Source organism: Bufo bufo, chromosome 6, assembly GCF_905171765.1.
Source record: "Bufo bufo chromosome 6, aBufBuf1.1, whole genome shotgun sequence".
NCBI classification, from domain to species: Eukaryota; Metazoa; Chordata; class Amphibia; order Anura; family Bufonidae; genus Bufo; species Bufo bufo.
Window position 1 is genome coordinate 213,127,271 of NC_053394.1, and position 24,308 is coordinate 213,151,578.

Consider the following 24,308-nt stretch of genomic DNA (forward strand, 5'->3'; position numbering starts at 1 on the left):
GGCCAAAAGAACCATGCATAGGAGTTAGAAAACTTGATAACAGAAACTACAGACCAAAACTCAAAAGCCAATGATATTTCGTATAAGGATCCGGGATATTACGTATGGAACACACGGAACTGCGACGACCCAACCGTTTGATGACATGTACTGGCACCTTATGCATGGACGCCGCCGCTGCCGCGCCCATGCGGAAGGAATGTCCTGTGATCCAGCGAGGACCGACCCCTGGACCTGTCAACTAACCTGAAAGTACGTAAGAAAGGCCGCGGTGGTTAGCCGGGCATTGACTAGTTCGAGTACGGGAGAACATGCCGCTTGGACTAAATACTACGCAGCCAAGCCTCCAAGGCCTGCATCGGACACCATCTGCTGTCCGTGGGAAAGTATCTGACCGCCACTGGTTGCCCCGGCCGTGACGTCTTGGACGAGGCCAAGGTGAGGACATAGATGGACCCGCGCCGGATGAGCTGACCTTTCCGCAGGCACCCAGCCAGCGTATTGGTGCCCATGAGCTCGCCTGACCTGAGGAATCCATGAAAAGCCAGGTACAAGGCTGTTTCTACCAGAGCGCTAACCTGCGGCCCGAACGGTTTGCCCCTGCAGTTTGCCTGTCACGGCCTGAACAAGCTACCGGTAAATGGCTGACGCCCATGTCGTTTCACAACAGACATCTTGCGCAAACCCTTCAACGCCGCTTTGATCGGGTGGGCGGAGAAGAGTGACGGTAGGTCCGGATGTAGCCTGCACCAATGGTGCTGAATACCTGCCATGTATAGTTAACAATGCTATAGGACAAGTTTAATTGAGAGTGGCAAAACCCAGACGAAGCCCAATAGGTGAGTGATAGGTCCCCGGCCAGCGGCCGGGTAGGTGTTCTCATATCTCTGAAACAGGTGCCAAGCTGTCTTGTAAGCCCTCAGAGTATTACTGGCCAAGGAATTGGCCATCAGTCTCTTAGCTATGGTGAGATGGGAGACTAGTCCCAGCGCAGCTGGGCCTGGTGAGGAAATTTTTTTTTTTTTTTTTTAATCTCCATGCGTGAGAGACTCTAATGGCGGAGTCATATGTGTAAAACTAAAACGGAGAAGCCATGCGTGAGAGACTCAGATGGCGGAGTCATATGTGTAACCTAAAACGGAGAAGCCATGCGTGAGAGACTCAGATGGCGGAGTCATATGTGTAACCTAAAACGGAGAAACCATGTGTGAGAGACTCTGATGGCGGAGTCCTATGTGTAAACCTAAAACGGAGAAGCCATGCGTGAGAGACTCTAATGGCGGAGTCATATGTGTAACCTAAAACGGAGCAGCCATGCGTGAGACTCTAATGGCGGAGTCATATGTGTAAACCTAAAACGGAGCAGCCATGCGTGAGAGACTAATGGCGGAGTCATATGTGTAAACCTAAAACGGAGCAGCCATGCGTGAGAGACTAATGGCGGAGTCATATGTGTAAACCTAAAACGGAGCAGCCATGCGTGAGAGACTAATGGCGGAGTCATATGTGTAAAACTCACACGGAGAAGCCATGCGTGAGAGACTCAAAAATGTATATATTATTATTTATTTATTTTTTTATATATACATACATATTTATTTTTTTTTATTTTTTTTTTCACTATCAACCACTTAAGCAGCTCCCGTATGGGCACAGCTCTGAGTACGAGCATGAAGAGCATGGTATAACGCAGATCACCTGCACGGACTTACTAACATCTTGTGCCTAAATAACCCCCTTGGAACCTAATGTACGGCCGGCAGCAGGAAGCCAGCCACCGCCTATGATCTGCTCCCCCTGACCGAGCCTAGTACTCCTTCCCCTGATCCCTGCCTACCTAACGGCACGGCGGCCCGTGCCAGACTTTATTGAAGATGAGGAGCCTTACCCCCCAGCCGCGTGGGTAGCTCACGCTGCTCCCTGGCAGAATGCACCAGTGCGGGAGGGCCGACCCACCGCCGGCTGGACACTCGTACCGCGTGGGGAGCAGCGCCACTCCCTGGCAATGTGCACCGGATCAGAGGGAGCCCTTCCTTTACCGTGGGCCCCGGCCCCCGCTGGTTTGAACCGTGTGCCGCGTGAGGAGCCGCACAGCTCCCTGGCATTGTGCGCCGGTGCGGGAGTGCCCCCCCTCACCTAGGGGCTGGTTATTGTGACTGGAACCCGCTGGGAGACTGAAGCCTAACTGGACCTACCTGTGACCGTGAAGGCTGACCTCCCAGGCCGTGGCTGACCCACGTGCGTAGTCGTGACGCAACTACCCGTAGATGCCCACCCAGTGCCTGTAGTTAACGGGAGTGCGACCGAGTCTGTGGATGTGACCGACTAGCCCCTATAGTCGTGAGGGGACCCTACATCGAGAGTAGCGGTAACGGACCATCGCCTGTAGACGTGGTAGTATTACCTCATGAGTCTGTTGACATGAGACTAATGCCTGCAGTCGTGGCCGGTCTTAATAATGAGTCTGCAGTCGTAACGGATTTGTGCCTGCAGTCGTGGCAGGGCTTTAGAGCGGGTCTGTAGTCGTGACAGACTGATGCCTGCAGTCGTGGCAGGACTTTATAACGAGTCTGTAGTCGTGACAGACTGATGCCTGCAGTCGTGGCAGGGCTTTATAACGGGTCTGTAGTCGTGACAGACTGATGCCTGCAGTCGTGGCAGGGCTTTACAACGGGTCTGTAGTCGTGACAGACTGTTGCCTGCAGTCGTGGCAGGGCTTTAGAGCGGGTCTGTAGTCGTGACAGACTGATGCCTGCAGTCGTGGCAGGGCTTTATAAGGAGTCTGTAGTCGTGACAGACCTGGCAAAGCAACATTCCTATCTATACCATTATTATAATTTTTTCTTTTTTTTTCTTTTCCCCCCCACCAAAGGCCACGACTGTAGGCGCCACCCTGTAAGAGATGCGCCAGAGGCCTGGACATAATAGACCACCATCCCCCGTCCCCCAAGCCTATGCAGGAGAAAAGAGGGGGTTGGCCCCCGCATGCACCACCCCTGACTCACCTGGCGGCCATGACAGCCACGAACCCCACAGTATCGTAAGTTAGCCCACCACCTGTGAACCTGAATAACCAAGGACAGACGTGTGAGTGAGCGCACGCCAGCTGGGCGACACTTCACTCATGCCACCGCTCCCTAGCTAACCACCGGATTATTGTGACTGCGCCCGAACCAACCCCCTGACTGACCGTATGGGCTTACGGGCGGCCCGGCTGCGTGCGCAAAGTGACGTGGCCAGCCCCCCTCCTTGAAGCCCTCTTTATATTTGATCCTTGAACATATTCTTGAACAAATTTTTTTAAATATTTTTTTTTTTTTTTTACTCCTGCCTTAGTACCTAGCCACTGTGCCTGAGCAGAGGAGCCCTGCACCAAGACTGCAGTACCAGTATGGGCCTGTAGGTGTCGACCATCCCCCGCACTCTCTCAAGCCAGGACCTGCTGGAGCGCAGCAAGCCAGTGATTCCCTTCTAGGTTAGAATTAACCATTGAAATCATAACTTGTTATACAGTGCACATGTCTGAGTATCTGCTTATCTCGTCTTGCCTGAGTTTGGCGCAGTAAAGAAGACGAGTTTATTCTGCAGCGGATTCCTAGACATGAATAAGCATGTCCACCTTCACAGCCTCGCTAATTGTAATTACCAGGAGAACGTGCATCAGGATCGGCTGCGAGGGATTTGCGCTCCGCCATGTGGAACATTGCATCCCGTGCCCACCGCTATCGACTATTTGTACAGGGAAAGCCGCAGCGTATTAATCGCCTATAGGTTTCGGCTTCCGTCCCCTGATCCTGCAGCTGGACCTCCGCTTACTGATTGCAGCTAATGAATAGACCCCTGTGTGAGCGGACGGCGTTTTCCTCTACGGCGGAACGTTCTGATACGGGAGTGAGTGATATATAACGCTGCGTCGTGGAGCCGACGGCCGGCGTGACCGATGCTCAGGGTATGCGAGCGGACGTCGTGACCCGTCGCTGCTGAGCCACAGGTGAGGGGTGCCTGCCTGGGGGACGCTGCATGTGGGAGCGGGGGTGCTTAGCGCAGGGCCTGGAGCGGATCGGGGTGCCTGTCTCGGGGTGCCGGAAGCGATCGGGAGTGCGGGCAGTCTCCAGCACAGCTGGGGACCGGCGGCACGCTCGGCAGCCCCACATGTTATACATAGCGAGACGGGTGTGCAAGCCACCCTGCCTACCTAATCACCGTAGCGACGAGCTCGACGCAGCCGATCCCCCCGATCCTCCAGTGACGCATGCCCTTCTCTGGCACCAACCCACAAGCCGATTCGAAATCGTTCGAACCGACAAGTGGGGGGAGGAGGGCCAGGTTTAAATAGTGAACGCCCCGCCTCCCCTCACACAAATACGGCACTCTTAATTGCCTACCACTTATCCATACATTTCCACTACAGCAGATAATAAATGAGAATGTGGTATGCGGCAGCCTGCATGGCTTTCCCTGTAAAGCAAATACTGATGAGGGCAGAAGCAGATCACACTTTGCACCCTATCAATCTCGCTGAAGGGAGAGGATCCTGAAGTGTTTGTTCCCCTTCTGTGACACCCATAGACCTTAAAAAGGCATTTGTAAAGGGGATCTTAGCGAAACAAACACTTTAACCTATGGCAAAAAGTATACAACAGAATTTAGTTATCACAAGCTTGTGAACACAACGCATGATATACCTGATGTTCTTTGAAGCATTAATGATTTCCTTGATACGAGGCACACCCAAGGTGATGTTCATGGAGGCAACGCCAGCAAAATGAAAAGTCTTTAGAGTCATCTGTGTTCCTGGTTCCCCAATACTTTGGGCACACAAGGCTCCTACTGCAGAACCTGGTTCCATTTGAGCTCTGGGGAAGTTTAAAAATATTCAAGACATCAAGGCTTCTTTCACACAAGCGAGTTTAGAACAGGTAGCACCCCGACTTAAGCTTGACCCATTTATTTCAGTGGGTATGTGTACATGAGCATCAATTATCACTGATCATCTCTGCATTAAGGAAAAATTGCAGAATGTTCTATATTATGCATTTTTCATGTGGCCCCAAATAAATGGGGATTGCGTGAAAAACAGAAGGCATCTGGATGCTATGAATTTTGCACTGATGGTTGCTAGGAGCATCTCCTCCACAATATGGGGAGGAGTGATCGTTAATTACGTCCCTCTTCCCCATACTTACTCGTTTACACAGCACAATCCACTTCCAGGAAACAATGATGTTTGTGTCTGCGCAAAAGATTTAATTAATCAGTGGTACCTTTAATGTTTAAAGGGGTTGTCTCACTTCAGTAAATGGCATTTATCATATAGAGAAAGTTAATACAAGCCACTTACTAATGTATGGTTATTATTCATATTGCTTCCTTTGCTGGCTGGATTCATTTTTCATCCATCAGTGGTGCCTGTGCTTGCACAATATAGGAAAACACACTAGCCTATGTGCGCTCCCATGCTCCCGGCCACCACTGATGGATTTCAGGGTGGTCTGTTACCATGGAAACGAGCAGTGTATAATGTGATGGAAAAATGAATCAGGAAAACGAAAAAGGAAGCAATATGGATAATAACAATACATTAGTAAGTGCCTTGTATTAAATTTCTCTACATGATAAATGCAACTTACTGAAGTGAGACAACCCCTTTAAAAGGAGAACCTGTCACCATGTAAACGCAATATAAGCTGTTGGCAGCATGTTATAGAGCAGGAGGAACTGGGCAGATAGATTTTTAGTTTTATGGGAAAAAATTCAGTATAAGGGTCCATTCACACGTCCGTGAATGTGTCCGCACCCGTTCCGCAATTCTGCAGAATGGGTGCGGACCCATTCATTCTCTATGGGGCAGGAATGGATGCGAACAGCACACAGTGTGCTGTCTGCATAGGCATTTGCGGAGCGCGACCCCGATCTTCCGGTCCGCGGCTTCGAAAAAAAAAAAAGAGAACATGTCCTATTCTTGACAAGACTAGGCAGTTTATGGGGGTGCTGGCCGGGTGTATTGCGGATCCGCAATACACTACGGACGTGTGAATGGATCCTAACTTGTAGTTTATACATTAAAAATTCTTGTTAATTCTGGCATTAGAAGTCAAGGCGGTGATCCCATCAGTGATTGACAGCCTCCCCTGACTTCTATGACTGTGTATACAGAGATACTGTAGCCGTCAGTCACTGACTAAGCCCATAACGAGTAGGAATTACCGAATCTTTTTCCATAAAACGTATACCAATCTTCTCCGCTCCTCCTGTTCTATAATATTCAGCTTGTAGGTCAAACACTATCTTTAACGTGACAGGTTCCCTTTAGGGCTCATTCACACAAATTTATCTGGCCAGCTCGATTAAGTGTGCGCATCGGCATTAATCAGCGTCCGCGCTTGCCGAATAGAGCCGGCCGGCGCATGCGCAGTTCCAAAAGTATGCCCGGCTGACTGCGGAAGCCCGAGATGGGATTGTGTAGTCACAAGCGCCAGACTACCACGATCCCAAGGAATGGGAAATATGTAAATCATAGTCAGGGAGGGGGCGTGGAAAAATTGGGCATTGCTTGACTTGAAGCAAGGCGGCCGCTGACCCCTTGACTTCAAGCACACTTCAGCGCGGCCATGTTCAGTGGCCAGAATCCGTGGAGAAGGACGGAAGGAGGGAATCCCTCTTATGACGCGGCTGCCGCAGAGACCAATAAAATGAGCTGGCTCTGAAGCTGCCTGCACCACTGCCACCAATGAGTGTCTGGCTAATATTAAAGCAGGAGGGGGGACAGGGGAGGGTTTACCGCTGCGCCGTCTCAGCTAGTGTGCTCGGCGAACGGCAGCAGCCTCCTCTTCCCAAGTGTCCTCCCCAGACTATGCCACCAATGATAATTTTAATACAAATACAGAAGGTGGGTGCCAGCTGTACCCTCCTCCTGTATCTGTATTAAAGGTTAATTATCATTGGTGGCACAGTGCTCCCCACCCCCAGTATTAAAGTCATTGGTGGCAGTGGCCACAGGGTCCCCCCCAACCTAAGTAATTTCATTGGTGGCAATTCTGATCAGAGCCCCAGCTGTGTAACTGCGGGACTCCGATCGGTTACCGTGGCAGCCAGGACGCTACTGAAGCCCTGGCTGCCATGGTAAGCTCCCTGCTGCTGTGTGTACTATGCACAGGGCAGCAGGGACAGTGTAAGAGCCTATTCACCCTGATAGATCTATTAGGGTGAATAGGGAATATCGGTATAAGTTATCGGCTATCGGCCTGAAAGTTTACAAGTTATCGGTATCAGTAAATCCCTACAGCAAATAATTTTTGAGCCAGCCTACATGTATTTGATATTTTTCTCAGGACACCTTAGACCTTTCTTTTGTGCAATTAGATGATGGATATAATTAGGGATGAGCCAATCGACTTTGGATGAAATATCCAAAGTCGATTTGCATAAAACGTTGTTTGAATACTGTACGAAGCGCGCGCTCCGTACAGTATTAGAATGTATTGGCTCAGATCAGCCGAAGTTATTACCACATGGAACCGAAACAGTTTGGGAAAAGGTTTTTTTAACAGTAGAAATTCATTTTTGAAGTTATTACCCGAAGTAATAATTTCGGCTCATCTCAGCCAATACACTAATAGCGCTCGCTCTGTACAGTATACAAAGTTGTATGCAAATTGAGTTCGGATGTTTTATCCGAAGTCGATTCGCTCATCCCTAGATATAACAAAAAAAAATATATATTTAGGGAAAAACTGAAAATTATGAAAAAGATATATTTTTCCCTTTCTTAGCAATTTTTTCCCCTAACTATTACAAAAGGTTTAACCCCTTAGGGACCGGGCTCATTTTCACCTTAAGGACCAAGCCACTTTTTGCAAATCTGACCAGTGTCACTTTATGTGGTGATAACTTTAAAACGCTTTGACTTATCCAGGCCATTCTGAGATTTTTCGTCACATATTGTACTTCATGACACTGGTAAAATGGAGTAAAAAAAGAAAATATTTTTTATTTATAAAAAAAATAAAAGATTTGCCAAAAATTACTTTACATTCCCCATATGTCCACTTATGTTTGGATCATTTTGGGAATGACATTTTATTTTTTGGGGATGTTACAAGGCTTAGAAGTTTAGAAGCAAATCTTGAAATTTTTCAGAAATTTTTAAAAACCCACTTTTTAAAAGGACCAGTTCAGGTGTGAAGTCACTTTGTGAGGCTTACATAATAGAAACCACCCAAAAATGACCCCATTCTAGAAACTACACCCCTCAAGGTATTCAAAACTGATTTTGCAAACTTTGTTAACCCTTTAGGTGTTCCACAAGAATTAATGAAAAATAGAGATACAAATAATTTTTTTCCCAGTTACAAAGCAAGGGTTAACAGCCAAACAAAACTCAATATTTATGGCCATGATTCTGTAGTTTACATAAACACCCCATATGTGGTCGTAAACTGCTGTACGGGCACACAGCAGGGCACAAAAGGAATGCCATATGGTTTTTGGAAGGCAGATTTTGCTGGACTGGTTTTTTGACACCATGTCCCATTTGAAGCCCCCCTGATGCACCACTAGAGCAGAAACTTCAAAAAAGTGACCCCATTTTAGAAACTACGGGATAGGGTGGCAGTTTTGTTGGTACTAGTTTAGGGTACATATGCTTTTTGGTTGCTCTATATTACACTTTTTGTGAGGCAAGGTAAGAAATAGCTGTTTTGGCACAGTTTTTATTTTTTCGTCTGACAGGTGAGATCATGTGGTATTTTTATAGACCAGTTTGTCATTGACGCGGCGATACCTAATATGTATACAATTTTTTTTATTTATGTAAGTTCTACACAATGATTTCATTTAAAATAAAATAAAAAAAATACATGTTTTAGTGTCTCCATAGTCGGAGAGCCATAGTTTTTTCAGTTTTTGGGCGATTATCTTGGGTAGGGTATGATTTTTGCGTAATGAGATGACGGTTTGATTGGCACTATTTTGGGGTGCGTATGACTTTTTAATCGCTTGCTGTTGTACTTTTTGTGATGTAAGGTGACCAAAAACAAGATTTTTGTATAACTTACCAGTAAAATCTCTTTCTCGCTCTTCCTTGGGGGACACAGGAAACCTTGGGTATAGCTCATCTCCATAGGAGGCGTGACACTAAGTGAAAGACTGTTAAGCCCCTCCTCCAGCAGCTATACCCTCAGCCTGGAGCGAGCGACTACCAGTTATGTGCCCAAGTAGTTAAAACAAAGGCAAGGATCAACCAAATTAACCCCAACAAGTCAAAACTCCCGTCAGGGCAACCAAAACAATGGGTGGGTGCTGTGTCCCCCAAGGAAGAGCGAGAAAGAGATTTTACTGGTAAGTTATACAAAAATCTCGTTTTCTCGCCCAATTCCTTGGGGGACACAGGAAACCTTGGGACGTTCAAAAGCAGTCCACAAATAGGGAGGGGCCACAACCCAAGAAGAATTAAAGCACCATAGGCATTAAGGCACCACCGCCTGCAAGATCAGGCGGCCCAAAGCAGCATCCGCCGATGCATAAGTGTTCACCTTGTAGAACTTGGTGAAGGTGTGCAAAGAAGACCAGGTGGCCGCCTTACACAATTGTTCAGCCGAAGCTCGATTTCGCTGAGCCCAGGAAGCCCCGACCGCTCTGGTAGAATGAGCGGTAACACCAAAGGGCGGTTCCCTGCCCTTAGCACGGTAAGCCTCAGCAATAGCCATCTTGATGAAGCGGGCAATAACCACTTTAGATGCCGCCAGCCCCCTGCGCGGACCCTCCGGAACCACAAATAGAGAATCCGAGCGCCGAAAGGGTCTAGTTACATCCAAGTAGATCCTCAGAGCCCTAACAACATCCAGACGGTGAAGATCCCGTTCCAGAGGATGAGACGGGGACGGGAACAGAGAAGGAAGGACAATATCTTCATTCAGGTGAAAAGCGGACACCACCTTCGGAAGGAAATCCGGAACCGGGCGGAGAACCACCTTGTCCTGGTGAAAAACCAAGAGGGGTTCTACGCAAGAAAGTGCCGCCAATTCAGACACACGCCGAAGAGACGTGATGGCAACGAGGAAAAAAACTTTGCAAGACAACAAGCGAAGGGAAACCCTGCGCAGAGGCTCGAAAGGAGAAGATTGGAGAGCCGTCAGCACAACATTAAGATCCCAAGGGGGCGTCTGCCAGGAGCAACATAAGGTCGGCGTACCAAGGACGACGAGGCCAATCCGGGGCTATTAGGATCGCAGGCGTGCCCTCCGCCGCGATCTTCCGAAGGACTCGTGGAAGAAGAGGCAGGGGCGGAAAAACGTAGAGGAGAGAGAACTCCGTCCAGGGAAGGACGAGCGCGTCCGCGCCGTAAGCGTCCGGATCCTTGGTTCTGGCCATGAAGGTGGGGAGCTTGTGGTTGAATCTGGAGGCCATGAGATCCACGTCCGGACGACCCCAACGGAGGCAAAGAGACTCGAAGACGTCGGGGTGCAGAGACCACTCGCCCGGGTCGATTGTCGTCCGGCTGAGGAAATCCGCCGCCCAATTGTCCACTCCCGGGATGTAAATGGCCGAAATGGCTGGAACATGAACTTCCGCCCAGCGAAGGATTAGAGACACCTCCCTCATTGCCGCCGCGCTGCGAGTGCCCCCTTGATGATTTATGTATGCCACAGCCGTGGCATTGTCCGATTGGACACGAACAGGGTGACCCTGAAGCAGCGAAGTCCAATGTCGGAGTGAGAGGAGAACCGCCCTCAGCTCCAGAACGCTGATTGGCAGTTTGGACTCCGATGGAGACCAAGTGCCTTGTACGGACCGAGGAGGAAACACTCCCCCCCAACCCCGCAGACTGGCATCGGTGGTAATCACCAACCAAGTTATCGGTAGGAAGGACTTCCCTTGGAGAGGGGTCCGTAACCACCAGAGTAGAGAGGAGCGAACCTGGGGGGGAAGGGGAAAGTGCTGATCCAGACCTTCCTGGGACTTGTCCCATACGGACAGAATGGCAGTCTGAAAGGTGCGGGAGTGATACTGCGCGTAGGGGATTGCTTCGAAACAGGACACCATATGTCCCAAGACCCGCATGCTGAACCGGAAGGAAGGACGGCGGTGGTTCAGAAGGCTCCGAACCGACCGATGAAGGAGCTGGCGCTTCTCTGACGGAAGCCGAACCTCCGCTGCATCTGTATCCAGCAGCATCCCCAGAAAGATCAGTTGCCTGGATGGAACAAGAGCGGATTTGGGAAGATTGATAATCCAACCGAACCGGCGTAAGGTTTGTAGCGAGAGGTCCACATATTCTATTTTAATTTGGGACAGACCTGGGTAAGGTTATTTAACTATACTATTTACAGATGCCCAACTGGGCAATAGAACCTGTCTTGACCCAGGTACAAATTAATACTTCACTTTTATTATAATTCGCTAAAAATTGAACTGTACTGAGCATGTGTGCAATTATACTCTTTAATTGAAATAGGACAAGACCAAGAAATTATAAATTAAAAACACAATGCACCTCTACACTGTAAGTGGCAAGCAGTGCACAGTGAAAGTGTGAGAGATGTGCACTATCTCCCACCTTGTATAGTTATGCACAAATTGCTACTAGTAATTCTACTAAAAGTTGACACTACCACAGCACCAAGTGTGGCTCACTTGTAACAAGCAGTATGGTTGTAATGACAACTTAATAAACTAGTAGGGGAGTAGTGATTACTCCCTCTACATACAAAGGGCTTTGCTGATGGGAGGAAGCAGTAACGTTAGGAGAGTGTGGAGAGGTCCACACTGGCAGATGTCAGTGACAGAGAGGGTGCCTTGATAAGGAGATCGTCCAAATATGGAAGAAAAACTCCCCTGGAACGAAGTAAGGCGAGGACAGGGGCTAGGACCTTTGTGAAATTGCGAGGGGCCGTCGCCAGCCCGAAGGGGAGGGCAACGAACTGGTAGTGGTCGGACCCCACTGCAAAGCGCAGAAAGCACTGATGACACCGAGCGATTGGAATATGAAGGTAGGCGTCCTGGATGTCGATAGAGGCCAGGAACTCCCCTTTTTCCAGAGAGGCCACCACCGACCTGAGAGACTCCATCCGGAATCGCTGAAGACGAAGGAAACGGTTTAACAGTTTTAGATCCAGAATGGGACGAACCGAGCCTTCTTTTTTGGGGACCACAAAAAGGTTCGAATAGAACCCCTTGAATCTTTCTTCCATGGGAACCGGAGCGATGACCCCTTTGTCCAGAAGGGTGCGAGTGGCAGTAAAGAAATCGCCTGCCCCTTGGGGATCCCGGGGAACCCGGGAGCGAAAGAACCGAACTGGGGGAAGGGACGTAAACTCGAGTTTGTACCCGGAAGACACAACTTCGAGAGCCCAGGCGTCGGAGACGTGCGCCTGCCAGAAGTCCCTGAACAGGAAGAGACGTCCCCCCACCCGGGCGGGTGGGGGCGCACCTTCAGGTAGTGTTCTGCTTGGTCGCGGGAGGGCGAGCAGGCTGTGACTTGCGCCAGGAGGGCTGGGTCCGAAAAAAAGGTTTCTTACGTCTGTCTTGGACAGAGCTAGGGGATGGACCTGAAGAGGTGCGAGGTGCGGGAGCCCTGCGGGAAGACCTGAACCGAGAAAAAATGGGACGGCCTCGAGTGGTGGTCCTAGTCCTAGATTGAGGAAGATGCGTACTCTTCCCCCCCGTGGCTTCGGATATGATTTCATCCAAGCGGGTCCCGAACAATCGAGAACCAGTAAAGGGAAGGCCAGTAAGAGACCGCTTTGACGTGGAGTCCGCCGTCCAAACCTTTAACCAAAGCTCCCTCCTGGCCGAAACGGCCAGGGCAGACGAACGGGCTATGAGAGCCCCCGCATCAAGGGATGCTTCACAGACGAATTTGCCGGCTTGAACGATAAGTTGGGCTAGAGCACGGAGGTCCTGAATAGGGACGTCGGATTCAAGCTCCTGATCCAGCTGAGAAGCCCACTCTGAAACCGCTTTTCCAGCCCAAGCGGAAGCAAAGACCGGCCGGAGGGCGGAACCGGAGGCTGCAAAGATACCTTTGGTAATGGCCTCTATACGGCGATCCTCAGTGGATTGTAAGGAAGAGCCATCAGCAACGGGAATAGCCGTGCTTTTTGCCAAACGGGCCACCGGGGAGTCGACTTTGGGTGGTGACGCCCAGTTTGTAATGCAATCCACCGGGAATGGATAACAGATATCCAACTTCTTAGGCGGGGTAAAACGGGCATCAGGGCGGGCCCAGGCCTTGGAAACCACCGACGAGAAGTCAGTGTGGAGGGGAAAAACTGCAGACGTCTGTTTTTGGCGAAAAAAGGAAACACTGTTTTTTTCAGAATTAGGAGGATCATCGTGAATCTTAAAGGTATCACGAATATTGTTAATAAGATGGCCCACAGCAGAAGCCAGTTTTGAAGGCAAGGCCGAGTCCATATCACAATCTGAATCAACTAGTTCCCCTTCAGAGGGCATATCCTGTATCGAGGAAGGGCCCGACTGAGAGCACACCCTTGGGGGTGATACTGAAGCATCCGAGGATGATAGGCGCTCCGCCCTAGACCGCTTCTGGGGTTGATGGGCTCTGGAGGTGTCGCCTGGAGAGAGGGACTCAGACGGGTCAGCTAAGATAGCGGACCCGGAGGGCCCAGCAGGGGAAATATCCGGCTGCGATAAGGGCAATACCTCTGCAAGGCGGCCCACAACGTTAGAGAGGCTGACCACAGCCTGGGAAAGGGATCTAGCCCAGTCAGGGGGATCCAATAGGCCAGGGGGTGACACAACAGATGGCGGACCCTGTAATGGGGCTTTGCAAGCCGAGCAATGCGGGTCAGGCTGCATAGCCACCTCACCAGTCGACGTTTTCACCCTCAGTCCATCCAGCAGGGACGCCCCTTCAGCCACTGGCACCGAAGTGGCAGGAAGCTGGAGAGGGGCTTGCAGGCGGGCGACCCTTGTGCTGGCGGGATGCAGGGGAGCTGGGCTGCCCTGGTCCTCCTTTTCTTCTGTGGGGGAGGCAGCAGTGCGGATAGCCGGCACTGGCGCTGCTCAACCCCGGGAAAACAGAGAGGTCTTTGCGACTCTGTTGTCCCTGTTGAAAAAAGGAAAAAAGTTGAAAATAATAAAAAGAGAAAAAATAAAATCTTTAGCAAAGACAGCTCTGCAGTGCAGAGAGTGTCTTGCCTCCTTGACACTAAGCAAAAAACTGGTAGTCGCTCGCTCCAGGCTGAGGGTATAGCTGCTGGAGGAGGGGCTTAACAGTCTTTCACTTAGTGTCACGCCTCCTATGGAGATGAGCTATACCCAAGGTTTCCTGTGTCCCCCAAGGAATTGGGCGAGAAAAAATAGTTTATTTAGCAGTTTAAATTTTTTATGGTGTTCATCTGAGGGGTTAGGTCATGTGATATGTTCATAGAGCCGGTCGATACGGACGCGGCGATACCTAATATGTCTATTCCTTCCCCCCCCCTAATTTTCACCAATTATTTTTTTTTTTCACTTTATTTGGGGAAAATGAAATTTTTGGTTTTTTTCACTATTTTTTGTCCCACTTTTGGGACTTCAACTTTTGGGGGTCTAATCCCTTTTACAATGCATTCCAATACTTCTGTATTGGAATGCATTAGCTGTATGAGTAATAGTGTGTATTACTCAAACAGGTTCCTGCCTGTGAGATCCAGGGGGCTGGATCTCACAGGCTCGTCACCGGAAGGCAGCGCCGATGCCTAAGGAAGGCATCGCGCTGCCTTCCATGCCATGGGGTCCCCCTTACAGCCGCACGGGGACCCGATTGGCACGGCCGACAGCCGCCGCAGCAACCTGTAAAAGTCGCAAACTGCAGGGATGAATTGATTCGAGTACGCACCTTGTACCGACCACCACCCGCCGGTGATCGGAACTACACATGACGTACCGGTACGTCATGTGTCCTTAAGTACCAGGACATCATGCCGTAACGGTACGTCATGTGTCCGCAACAGGTTAAAGACAAAACATTTCTGAAACCATTCCCGTACGCTTTTACCCTGAAAATGGACGCTATTTATGTAATTTATCTACTGGCTTGGCCGCCGCTGCAAGACTTCAAAAGACTGGAGTGCATTTTGGCGGCCTATTGTTCTATTGCTGGTTATACGCCCCATACTGCCAGAAAACTCTTGTACAGCGCCAAAACGCTACAAGCCCCTTCAAACTGACTTTTTTTTTATGTTGTTCGCCTAAGGTATTTATCCTGGGGAAATTTGGACATTTTAAGTTTTTTTTTTTCTTTTTTAAATTTTTGCATGCGTTTGTATATTTTACGCAAAAAAATAAATAAATAAACCTGCTATACAAAATATAGCTAAAACAAAAACTCGATTTTTAAAATAAACAAATGTGTGTATGTTTGTATATTTTACACATACAAATTCCACTATACTGTTGCTAAAACTAATAAATATATAAATATAATATATTTTTTATTTAACTTTTTTATAAACGAAAAAGGGGCAGAATGTTTGTATGGGTGTGTACGTAGTATAATTACTATTGCTAATACTAGAAACTATTGCTATATATCTTACTTTTTTTTTTTATGAATTATTTAATTTATTTTTATTTATTTTTTTAAGTGAATTACCCCTTTCTGCCACAGTCAAAGCAGGAAGAAGTTAATTCCCAGCCTGCAGGCTGACATTTCATTTTAAAGCCAGCAAGTGGCGCTCTTACATAAGAAAAAGCGCTCCCTGCTGGCTTTCAGCTTCTTCAATGTAATACACGCTTGTAGCAGAGTGCTACAAGCGTGTAATACAGCCTAGACCGCTCCAGCTGGTCACCGGCAGATCGTGATGTTTACTGTTTGCTGATATGAAATAGGTGCTTAATAAGTGGTTAATATAGTGACATAGAAAATTCAAAAAAAATAAAAACATGATTTAAAGAGGTCATTTTTAAATTCCCTTTACATTTCCATTTCTAAGAGTTTTTCTACCCCTAATGGCAAATTGGTCTTATACTGGAACTACAGAAATAATAGCTCTAACCAATGGTGGTTAATTATTTTCTTTTTACTCATGATTCTTCCATTTTTTGGATATGCGGCAGTGGCCATTTTGAAATAGACCTCAGGAGGTGGTGCAATATCAGCTTTGTCCTCAGAATTAACTTTGTCCTCCGAAACTGAACATACAGGCAAAATGGTTGTTTACAATCAGTGAATGATCTCATCCAAGTAACTGAATTCAATGGTGACAACTGATACTGGCCCACTTAAATGGTTGCTATACCTGGAGGTCAGTATATCTGCAACTAAATAAGGGCATTTTGTAACTAGTAGATTGTGACAGAGATAGATGACTGTCTATATATGAAATCCAAAAAGTTTGGTTATGATATCAAGTAGGTTAACAGCCATTATTTTCATACCTCATGTACTTATCACGACAAGTCTCCAAAAATTTTTCCAGCTGAGATGGTGTAATCCTGTCCAGTTGGTACAAAACACGTGGCTGTGCATGAAATAGAAAAATAGTGCTTACAGTATAAAAGCCTAATAGTACCATCCAAGCAGAAGACCAAGTTAGGTTTCTCAATATTTTTGTTGCAATCAAGAACTTTTTTTTTTCTTAGAGCCAATATAAATAAAACACGTCTTGTGTTCAGTATAATTGGTATAAAGATAGGCACTTGACTTATGTCTGTTACTGATCATATTCTGTAATCAAAGCAACAATGGTATTTTCACTGGATTTCTGAGATCTGTCTGGAAATAATTTTTTGAGTTAGCATCTTCTCCCTTACTCAAAAAACTTAGATTAATTGGTTATGAAACTGGCCAGTGTGTATGACTTAGGCCTCTTTCACACGGGCGTTGCGGGAAAAGGTGCGGGTGCGTTGCGGGCACTCGCGTGAGAAAAATCGGCATGTTTGGTACCCAAACCCGAACTTTTTCACAGAAGTTTGGGCTTGGGATCGGTGTTCTGTAGATGGTATTATTTTCCCTTATAACATGGTTATAAAGGGAAAATAATAGCATTCTGAATACAGAATGCATAGTACAATAGCGCTGGAGGGGTTAAAAAAATAAAATAAAAATTAACTCACCTTAATCCACTTGCTCGCGCATCCCGGCTTCTCTTCTGTCTTCTTCTTTGCTGTGTGCAGGAAAAGGACCCGTGGTGATGTCACTCCGGTCATCACATGGTCCGTCACATGATCTTTTACCATGGTGATGGATCAAGTGATGACCGGAGTGACCTCACCACAGGTGCTTTTCCTGCACACAGCAAAGAAGAAAACAGAAGAGAAGTCGGGCTGCGCGATCAAGTGGATTAAGGTGAGTTAAATTAATTTTTATCTTTTTTTTTAACTCCTCCAGCGCTATTGTACTATGCATTCTGTATTCAGAATGCTATTATTTTCCCTTATAACCATGTTATAAGGGAAAATAATAATGATCGGGTCTCCACCCCGATCGTCTCCTAGCAACCGTGCGTGAAAATCGCACTGCATCCGCACTTGCTTGCGGATGCTTGCGATTTTCACGCAACCCCATTAATTTCTATGGCGCCTGCGTTACGTGAAAAACACACAAAGAGGAGAATGCTGCGATTTTCACGCGTGCACAGCCCCATAGAAATGAATGGGTCAGGATTCAGTGCGGGTGCAATGCGTTCAACTCACGCATCGCATCCGCGCGGAATACTCGCCCGTGTGAAGGGGCCTTAAGGTCCCTTTATACATCATCCAGATAATCACCAACAAGCGTTCGTACGTTTAAAGGTGCTGCTGATTACCCAAAGTGAAACGCTCAGTAATGGTGTAATATGATAGTTCGTGCAGTCACCAAAATCATAGTTCGCTGGCAGCAAATTGTGCCATCTAAACACACTCTGCTGCTGGCAAAGAACGATTCTGTATGGGGACAAGGATTGGCCTTAGCCATCGCTCCTCCCCATACTGATGAGCAGGTGATCGTCTGCTTGATTGAACAATGTAAAGGGACATTAAGATAGTCCGTCTCAAAGACGGCGGAGACTGACGTGAACAATATCTGTACTGTGCTGCTAAATAAGACGGTGCTCTAAATGGACAGATTATAAACATCATAATGCATACGTAAATTGTAAGCCCTCACGGGTAGGGCGGGCCCTCGATCCTTCTGTACCAGTCTAACTCATCTTGTTCATGCTTAGTGCAATTATTCGCATTATGTATGTATACCCCTTATTATATGTACAGCGCCATGGAATGAATGGCGCTTTAATAAGTAGTAGTAGTAATACCACCAAATCTATGAACTGCGCTGGTCTTGCCTCTCTGAAATACCTGATACTTTTCTTTTTTTTTTATATAATTTTCTCTGAAATTCCTTGGTTACAGATATGACAACCCTACAATAAAATGTGGCTCATGCATGTGCGTGCGAGCGTGTGCCCATATTGCAGACGGCAAACAGCGGGTCCGCAATATTTACAGGCATTGACCTGGGTCCACAATCTTCAAGATACGGAGTGGTGCAAAACAGAGAGACGGACAGCACTGCAAAAAAAATAAAATAAGAACATGTCTTTTTTTTGCGGATTGCAGACCCATTCAAATCAATGGGTCGTCCCTATCCGCAAACTGCGTGCACGCAGACAGTGCCCTTGCATTGCAGACCACAGCATGGGGCACACACACTCGTGTGCACGAGCCCTTAAACAGGATTTTCTAAAACATCCCTAGATAAATACACATATTACCTCTGTAGTGCCATTGTCATTTATGCCATATTTATCTCTGGTTTTCTTGATGCGTTCTGAAACTGCCTTCACAAACTTCCTAATTTCCTGTAAGAAAAAGTAAAAGAAAAACCAAACTGACATGAAAAAATAATAAGATATCATATCTGCAAATTAAAACTGCAAAAGTAGTTACCAAATTGCTGAATTAAGATACAAAATAAGTACTTAAAGGGAACCTGTCATGTGGATATTTGATTATAATCTAACTAATTATATACAATCATTAACTACTAAAAAGTACCTTAGATGTATTCACTTACTGGTGTGACAGATGGTTACCTCATAATATACACACAAAGATGCCACATGCCGCATGCTAATGAGCTGATTTGATACCAGCGTTTATTTAATTCAGCGATATAGCCACTCCCCTGCCCACCTGCTGCTGATTCATATGGAAAATAACTGTCAATGAGCAGCAGGTAGGCGGGGAGAGTCAGGAGCTCATAAATATTCAGGACTCATCATTATCAGCTGGAGATTTTCAATACAAGATGTTGGCAGATTGACTGGGTCAATTAAAGAAAGTGACCCAGCATTGTGCTAAGAGAATCAGTCACTTATTTATGTTGCCCTTAGTTAGGACACCATAAAACTGGTGACAGGTTCCCTTTAACCACCTCAGCTCCCCTAGCTTAAACACCCTTAATGACCAGGCCACTTTTTACACTTCTGACCTACACTACTTTCACCGTTTATTGCTCGGTCATGCAACTTACCACCCAAATGAATTTTACCTCCTTTTCTTCTCACGAATAGCTCTTTCATTTCGTGGTATTTCATTGCTGCTGACATTTTAACTTTTTTTGTTATTAATCTAAATTTACCGATTTTTTTGCAAAAAAATTGCATTTTTCACTTTCAGTTGTAAAATATTTTAAAAAAAACGACATCCATATATAAATTTATCTCGAAATTTATTATTCTACATGTCTTTGATAAAAATAAAAAAATGGTTTGGGTAAAAGCTATAGCGTTTACAAACTATGGTACAAAAATGTAAATTTCCGCTTTTTGAAGCAGCTCTGACTTTCTGAGCACCTGTCATGTTTCCTGAGGTTCTACAATGCCCAGACCGTAGAAAAACCCCACGAATGACCCCATTTCGGAAAGTAGACACCCTAAGGTATTCGCTGATGGGCATAGTGAGTTCATAGAACTTTTTATTTTTTGTCACAAGTTAGCGGAAAATTATGATTTTTATTTTTCCTCTCATATTCCACTAACTTGTGACAAAAAATAAAAACTTCCATGAACTCACTATGCCCATCACGAAATACCTTGGGGTGTCTTCTTTCCAAAATGGGGTCACTTGTGGGGTAGTTATACTGCCCTGGCAATTTAGGGGCCCTAATGTGTGGGAAGTAGTTTGAAATCAAAATGTGTAAAAAATGACCTGTGAAATCCTAAAGGTGCTCTTTGGAATGTGGGCCCCTTTGCCCACCTAGGCTGCAAAAAAGTGTCACACATCTGGTATCGCCGTACTCAGGAGAAGTTGGGCAATGTGTTTTGGGGTGTCATTTTACATATACCCATGCTGGGTGAGAGAAATATCTCGGCAAAAGACAACTTTTCCCATTTTTTTTTATACAAAGTTGGCATTTGACCAAGATATTTATCTCACCCAGCATGGGTATATGTAAAATGACACCCCAAAACACATTGCCCAACTTCTCCTGAGTACGGAGATACCACATGTGTGACACTTTTTTGCAGCCTAGATGCGCAAAGGGGCCCAAATTCCTTTTAGGAGGGCATTTTTAGACATTTGGATCCCAGACTTCTCACGCTTTAGGGCCCCTAAAATGCCAAGGCAGTATAAATACCCCACATGTGACCCCATTTTGGAAAGAAGACACCCCCAGGTATTCAATCAGGGGCATGGCGAGTTCATACAATTTTTTTTTTTTTGGCACAAGTTAGCGGAAATTGATTATTTATTTATTTTTTCTCACAAAGTCTCCCTTTCCGCTAAGGCCTCTTTCACACTTGCGTTGTCCGGATCCGGCGAGTACTCCACTTGCCGGAATTACACTCCGGATCCGGAAAAACGCAAGTGTACTGAAAGCATTTGAAGACGGAACCGTCTTCCAAATGCTTTCAGTGTTACTATGGCACCCAGGACGCTATTAAAGTCCTGGTTGCCATAGTAGGAGCGGGGAGCGGGGAGCGGGGGAGCGGTATACTTACAGTCCGTGCGGCTCCCGGGGCGCTCCAGAATGACGTCAGAGCGCGCCATGCGCATGGATGACGTGATCCATGTGATCACATGATCCATGCGCTTGGGGCGCCCTGACGTCACTCTGGAGCGCCCGGGGAGCCGCACGGACGGTAAGTATACTGCTCCCCCGCTCCCCTTTACCATGGCTGCCAGGACTTTAGCGTCCCGGCAGCCATGGTAACCACTCTGAAAAAGCTAAATGTCGGCTCCGGCAATGCGCCGAAACGACGTTTAGCTTAAGGCCGGATCCGGATCAATGCCTTTCAATGGGCATTAATTCCGGATCCGGCCTTGCGGCAAGTGTTCCGGATTTTTGGCCGGAGCAAAAAGCGCAGCATGCTGCGGTATTTTCTCCGGCCAAAAAACGTTCCGTTCCGGAACTGAAGACATCCTGATGCATCCTGAACGGATTTCTCTCCATTCAGAATGCATTAGGATAATCCTGATCAGGATTCTTCCGGCATAGAGCCCCGACGACTGAACTCTATGCCGGAAGACAAGAACGCAGGTGTGAAAGAGCCCTAACTTGGGACAAAAATTTCAATCTTTCATGGACTCAATATCCCCCTCACGGAATACCTTGGGGTGTCTTCTTTTCGAAATGGGGTCACATGTGGGGTATTTATACTGCCCTGGCATTTTAGGGGCTCTAAAGCGTGAGAAGAAGTCTGGAATATAAATGTCTAAAAAATTTTACGCATTTGGATTCCGTGAGGGGTATGGTGAGTTCATGTGAGATCTTATTTTTTGACACAAGTTAGTGGAATATGAGACTTTGTAAGAAAAAAAAAACAAAAACAAAAAAAACAAAAACAAAAAAAATTCCGCTAACTTGGGCCAAAAAAATGTCTGAATGGAGCCTTACAGGGGGGTGATCAGGGAGTGTATATGGGGTGATCACCCCCTTGTAAGGCTCCATTCAGACATCCTTATGTTTTTGTTTTGCGGATCCACAAAACACATACGGACGTCTGAATGGAGCCTTACAGGGGGGGGTGATCAATGACAGGGGGGTGATCAGGGAGTCTATATGGGGTGATCACCCCCCTGTAAGGCTCCATTCAGACATCCGTATGTGTTTTGCGGATCCGATCCATGTATCCGTAAAAAACATACGGATGTCTGAATGGAGCCTTACAGGGGGGTGATCAATGACAGGGGGGTGATCAGGGAGTCTATATGGGGTGATCAGGGGTTAATAAGGTGTTAATAAGTGATGGGGGACGGGGGGGGGGGGGGGGGGGGGGGGTATAGTGTAGTGGTGTTTGGTGCTACTTATTACTGAGCTGCCTGTGTCCTCTGGTGGTCGATCCAAGCAAAAGGGACCACCAGAGGACCAGGTAGCAGGTATATTAGACGCTGTTATCAAAACAGCGTCTAATATACCTGTTAGGGGTTAAAAAAAAAAAAAAATCGCATCTACAGCCTGCCAGCGAACGATCGCCGCTGGCAGGCTGTAGATCCACTCGCTCACCTTCCGATCCTGTGCGCGCGTTCACAGGAAATCTCGCGTCTCGCGAGATGATGCGTATATGCGTGACTCTGCCTGCAGCTGCCGCCTCCGGAACGCGATCCTGCGTTAGGCGGTTAATAATCCACACTGCAGTGCAGGTGACCATCATGCATCATTCTCTGTGCCAAAGAGAGAAGCACAATTCCTGGTGGAGGCATGTGTAAAACATGACTGGATCTCCATAAGTGTATGGAGATTTAGGCCCCTTTCACACTAGCGAGTTTTCCACGTGGGTGCAATGCGTGACGTGAACGCATAGCACCCGCATTGAATCATGACCCATACATTTCAATGGGTCTGTGTGCATGAGCGGGTTTTTCCCCGCATCAGTTCTGCTTTGCGTGAAAAATGCAGCATGTTCTATATTCTGCGTTTTTCACGCAGCCCTGGCCCCATAGAAGTGAATGGGGCTGCAGTGAAAAACACATTGCATCCGAAAGTGCGGCTGCAATGCGTTTTTCACTAATGGTCGCTAGGAGATGTTGTTTGTAAACCTTCAGTTTTTTATCCAGAGCGTGAAAAACGCATCAAAACGCATTGCACTTGCACAGGAAAAACTGAACACAATCGCAGACAAAACTGACTGAACTTTCTTGCGAAATGGTGCGAGTTTCACGGAACGCACCCTGAATGAATCGGGACCTAATCCGTCACGCTCATGTGAAAGAGGCCTTAGTCAACCTTTTGGCATAAGTGTCTGTTCCTAGGCAGCAGCCCAAATTAATTCCAACACTATCTAGAAAGCACAGCCTTGCATGTAAGTATGTGTGGGCCTCGACCTAGTCTACAGGTGTACAGTATGTACTCAAAGCACCATAGCTTTTTTGAACCCCTTAAAGAAAGAAGGTATTTTCATTTTTGATTATTCCTCCCCACGTTCCAAGAGCCATAACTTATTTTTCTGTTCACAGCCATGAGGGCTTTTTTTGTGGGACAGATGCACATTTTAAAGTCACAATTTAATTTACCATGTCTTGTATTGGAAAACAGGAAAAAATTATTTGGGGGGTTAAAAAAAAATGTAAAAAAAAAATTCCGCCAAGGTTTTTTGGGTTTTGATATCACAGCATTCACTGTGTGCTAAAAATGACATTGCATCCTTGTTCTGCAGCTCATTAAGATTATGGAGAGGCTAAACTTGTATAGTTTTTATTTTGTTTTATTACTTTGAAAAAATAAAAACCTTTGAAAAAAAAAAAAACACCTCTTTGCATCGTCATATTTTGACAGCCATAACATTTTATATTTCTGTGTAAAGAGCTGTATGAGGGCTCGTCTTTTGTGGAACAAACTGTAGTTTTTAATGGTACAATTTTTGTGGTATGTTCGACTTTTTAACCACTGTTCAATTTTTTTTAGGGGGAGGCATGGTGACTAAAAATGGCGAATCATGTGTTTAATTAAAAAAATATATATTTTAATGGTTCAGACATGACTATGCCTAATATGTTTACGTTTTTTATTGTTCACATTTTTTTTATATGCAAAATTTGGAAAGAGGTTGATTTAAACTTTATATATAATTTTTTTTTTTTATTATATATATATGCTGCAGTCTTCCAGCAGTGGTTTCAGTGTGGAATTACAGCTTCTAAACTCCTTTATTTTTTAGCTAGACCCTTTAAAATAGGATTGTCCTAACACTAACACTTTCTTCACTTAGTGTCTCCTCCTTGCGGCAGCAGCTTTACCCATGGTCTGCTGTGTTCGCCCAATGACACAAGCGAAAATTTCTCAAACGGGATTATAAAAGCCATGCTGACTAGACTCATCATACCTAATAGATGTATGTAATGCATGCCTGTTTATATTGTGAAATCTAGTGACA

At 46.5% G+C, this 24,308-nt stretch overlaps 1 protein-coding gene across 1 annotated transcript in view; it reads right to left on the bottom strand.

Moving 5' to 3' along the window:
- Window positions 1-24,308, bottom strand: part of POLR3A (RNA polymerase III subunit A) — a 213,282-nt gene that overhangs the window by 32,494 nt on the left and 156,480 nt on the right. The window contains exons 22-24 of the mRNA XM_040435415.1: window positions 18,705-18,791; window positions 16,387-16,469; window positions 4,686-4,856 (exon numbers count right to left, since the gene is read on the bottom strand). Coding sequence (XP_040291349.1) covers window positions 4,686-4,856; window positions 16,387-16,469; window positions 18,705-18,791 — 341 coding nt within the window. The remainder of the gene's footprint in view (window positions 1-4,685; window positions 4,857-16,386; window positions 16,470-18,704; window positions 18,792-24,308) is intronic.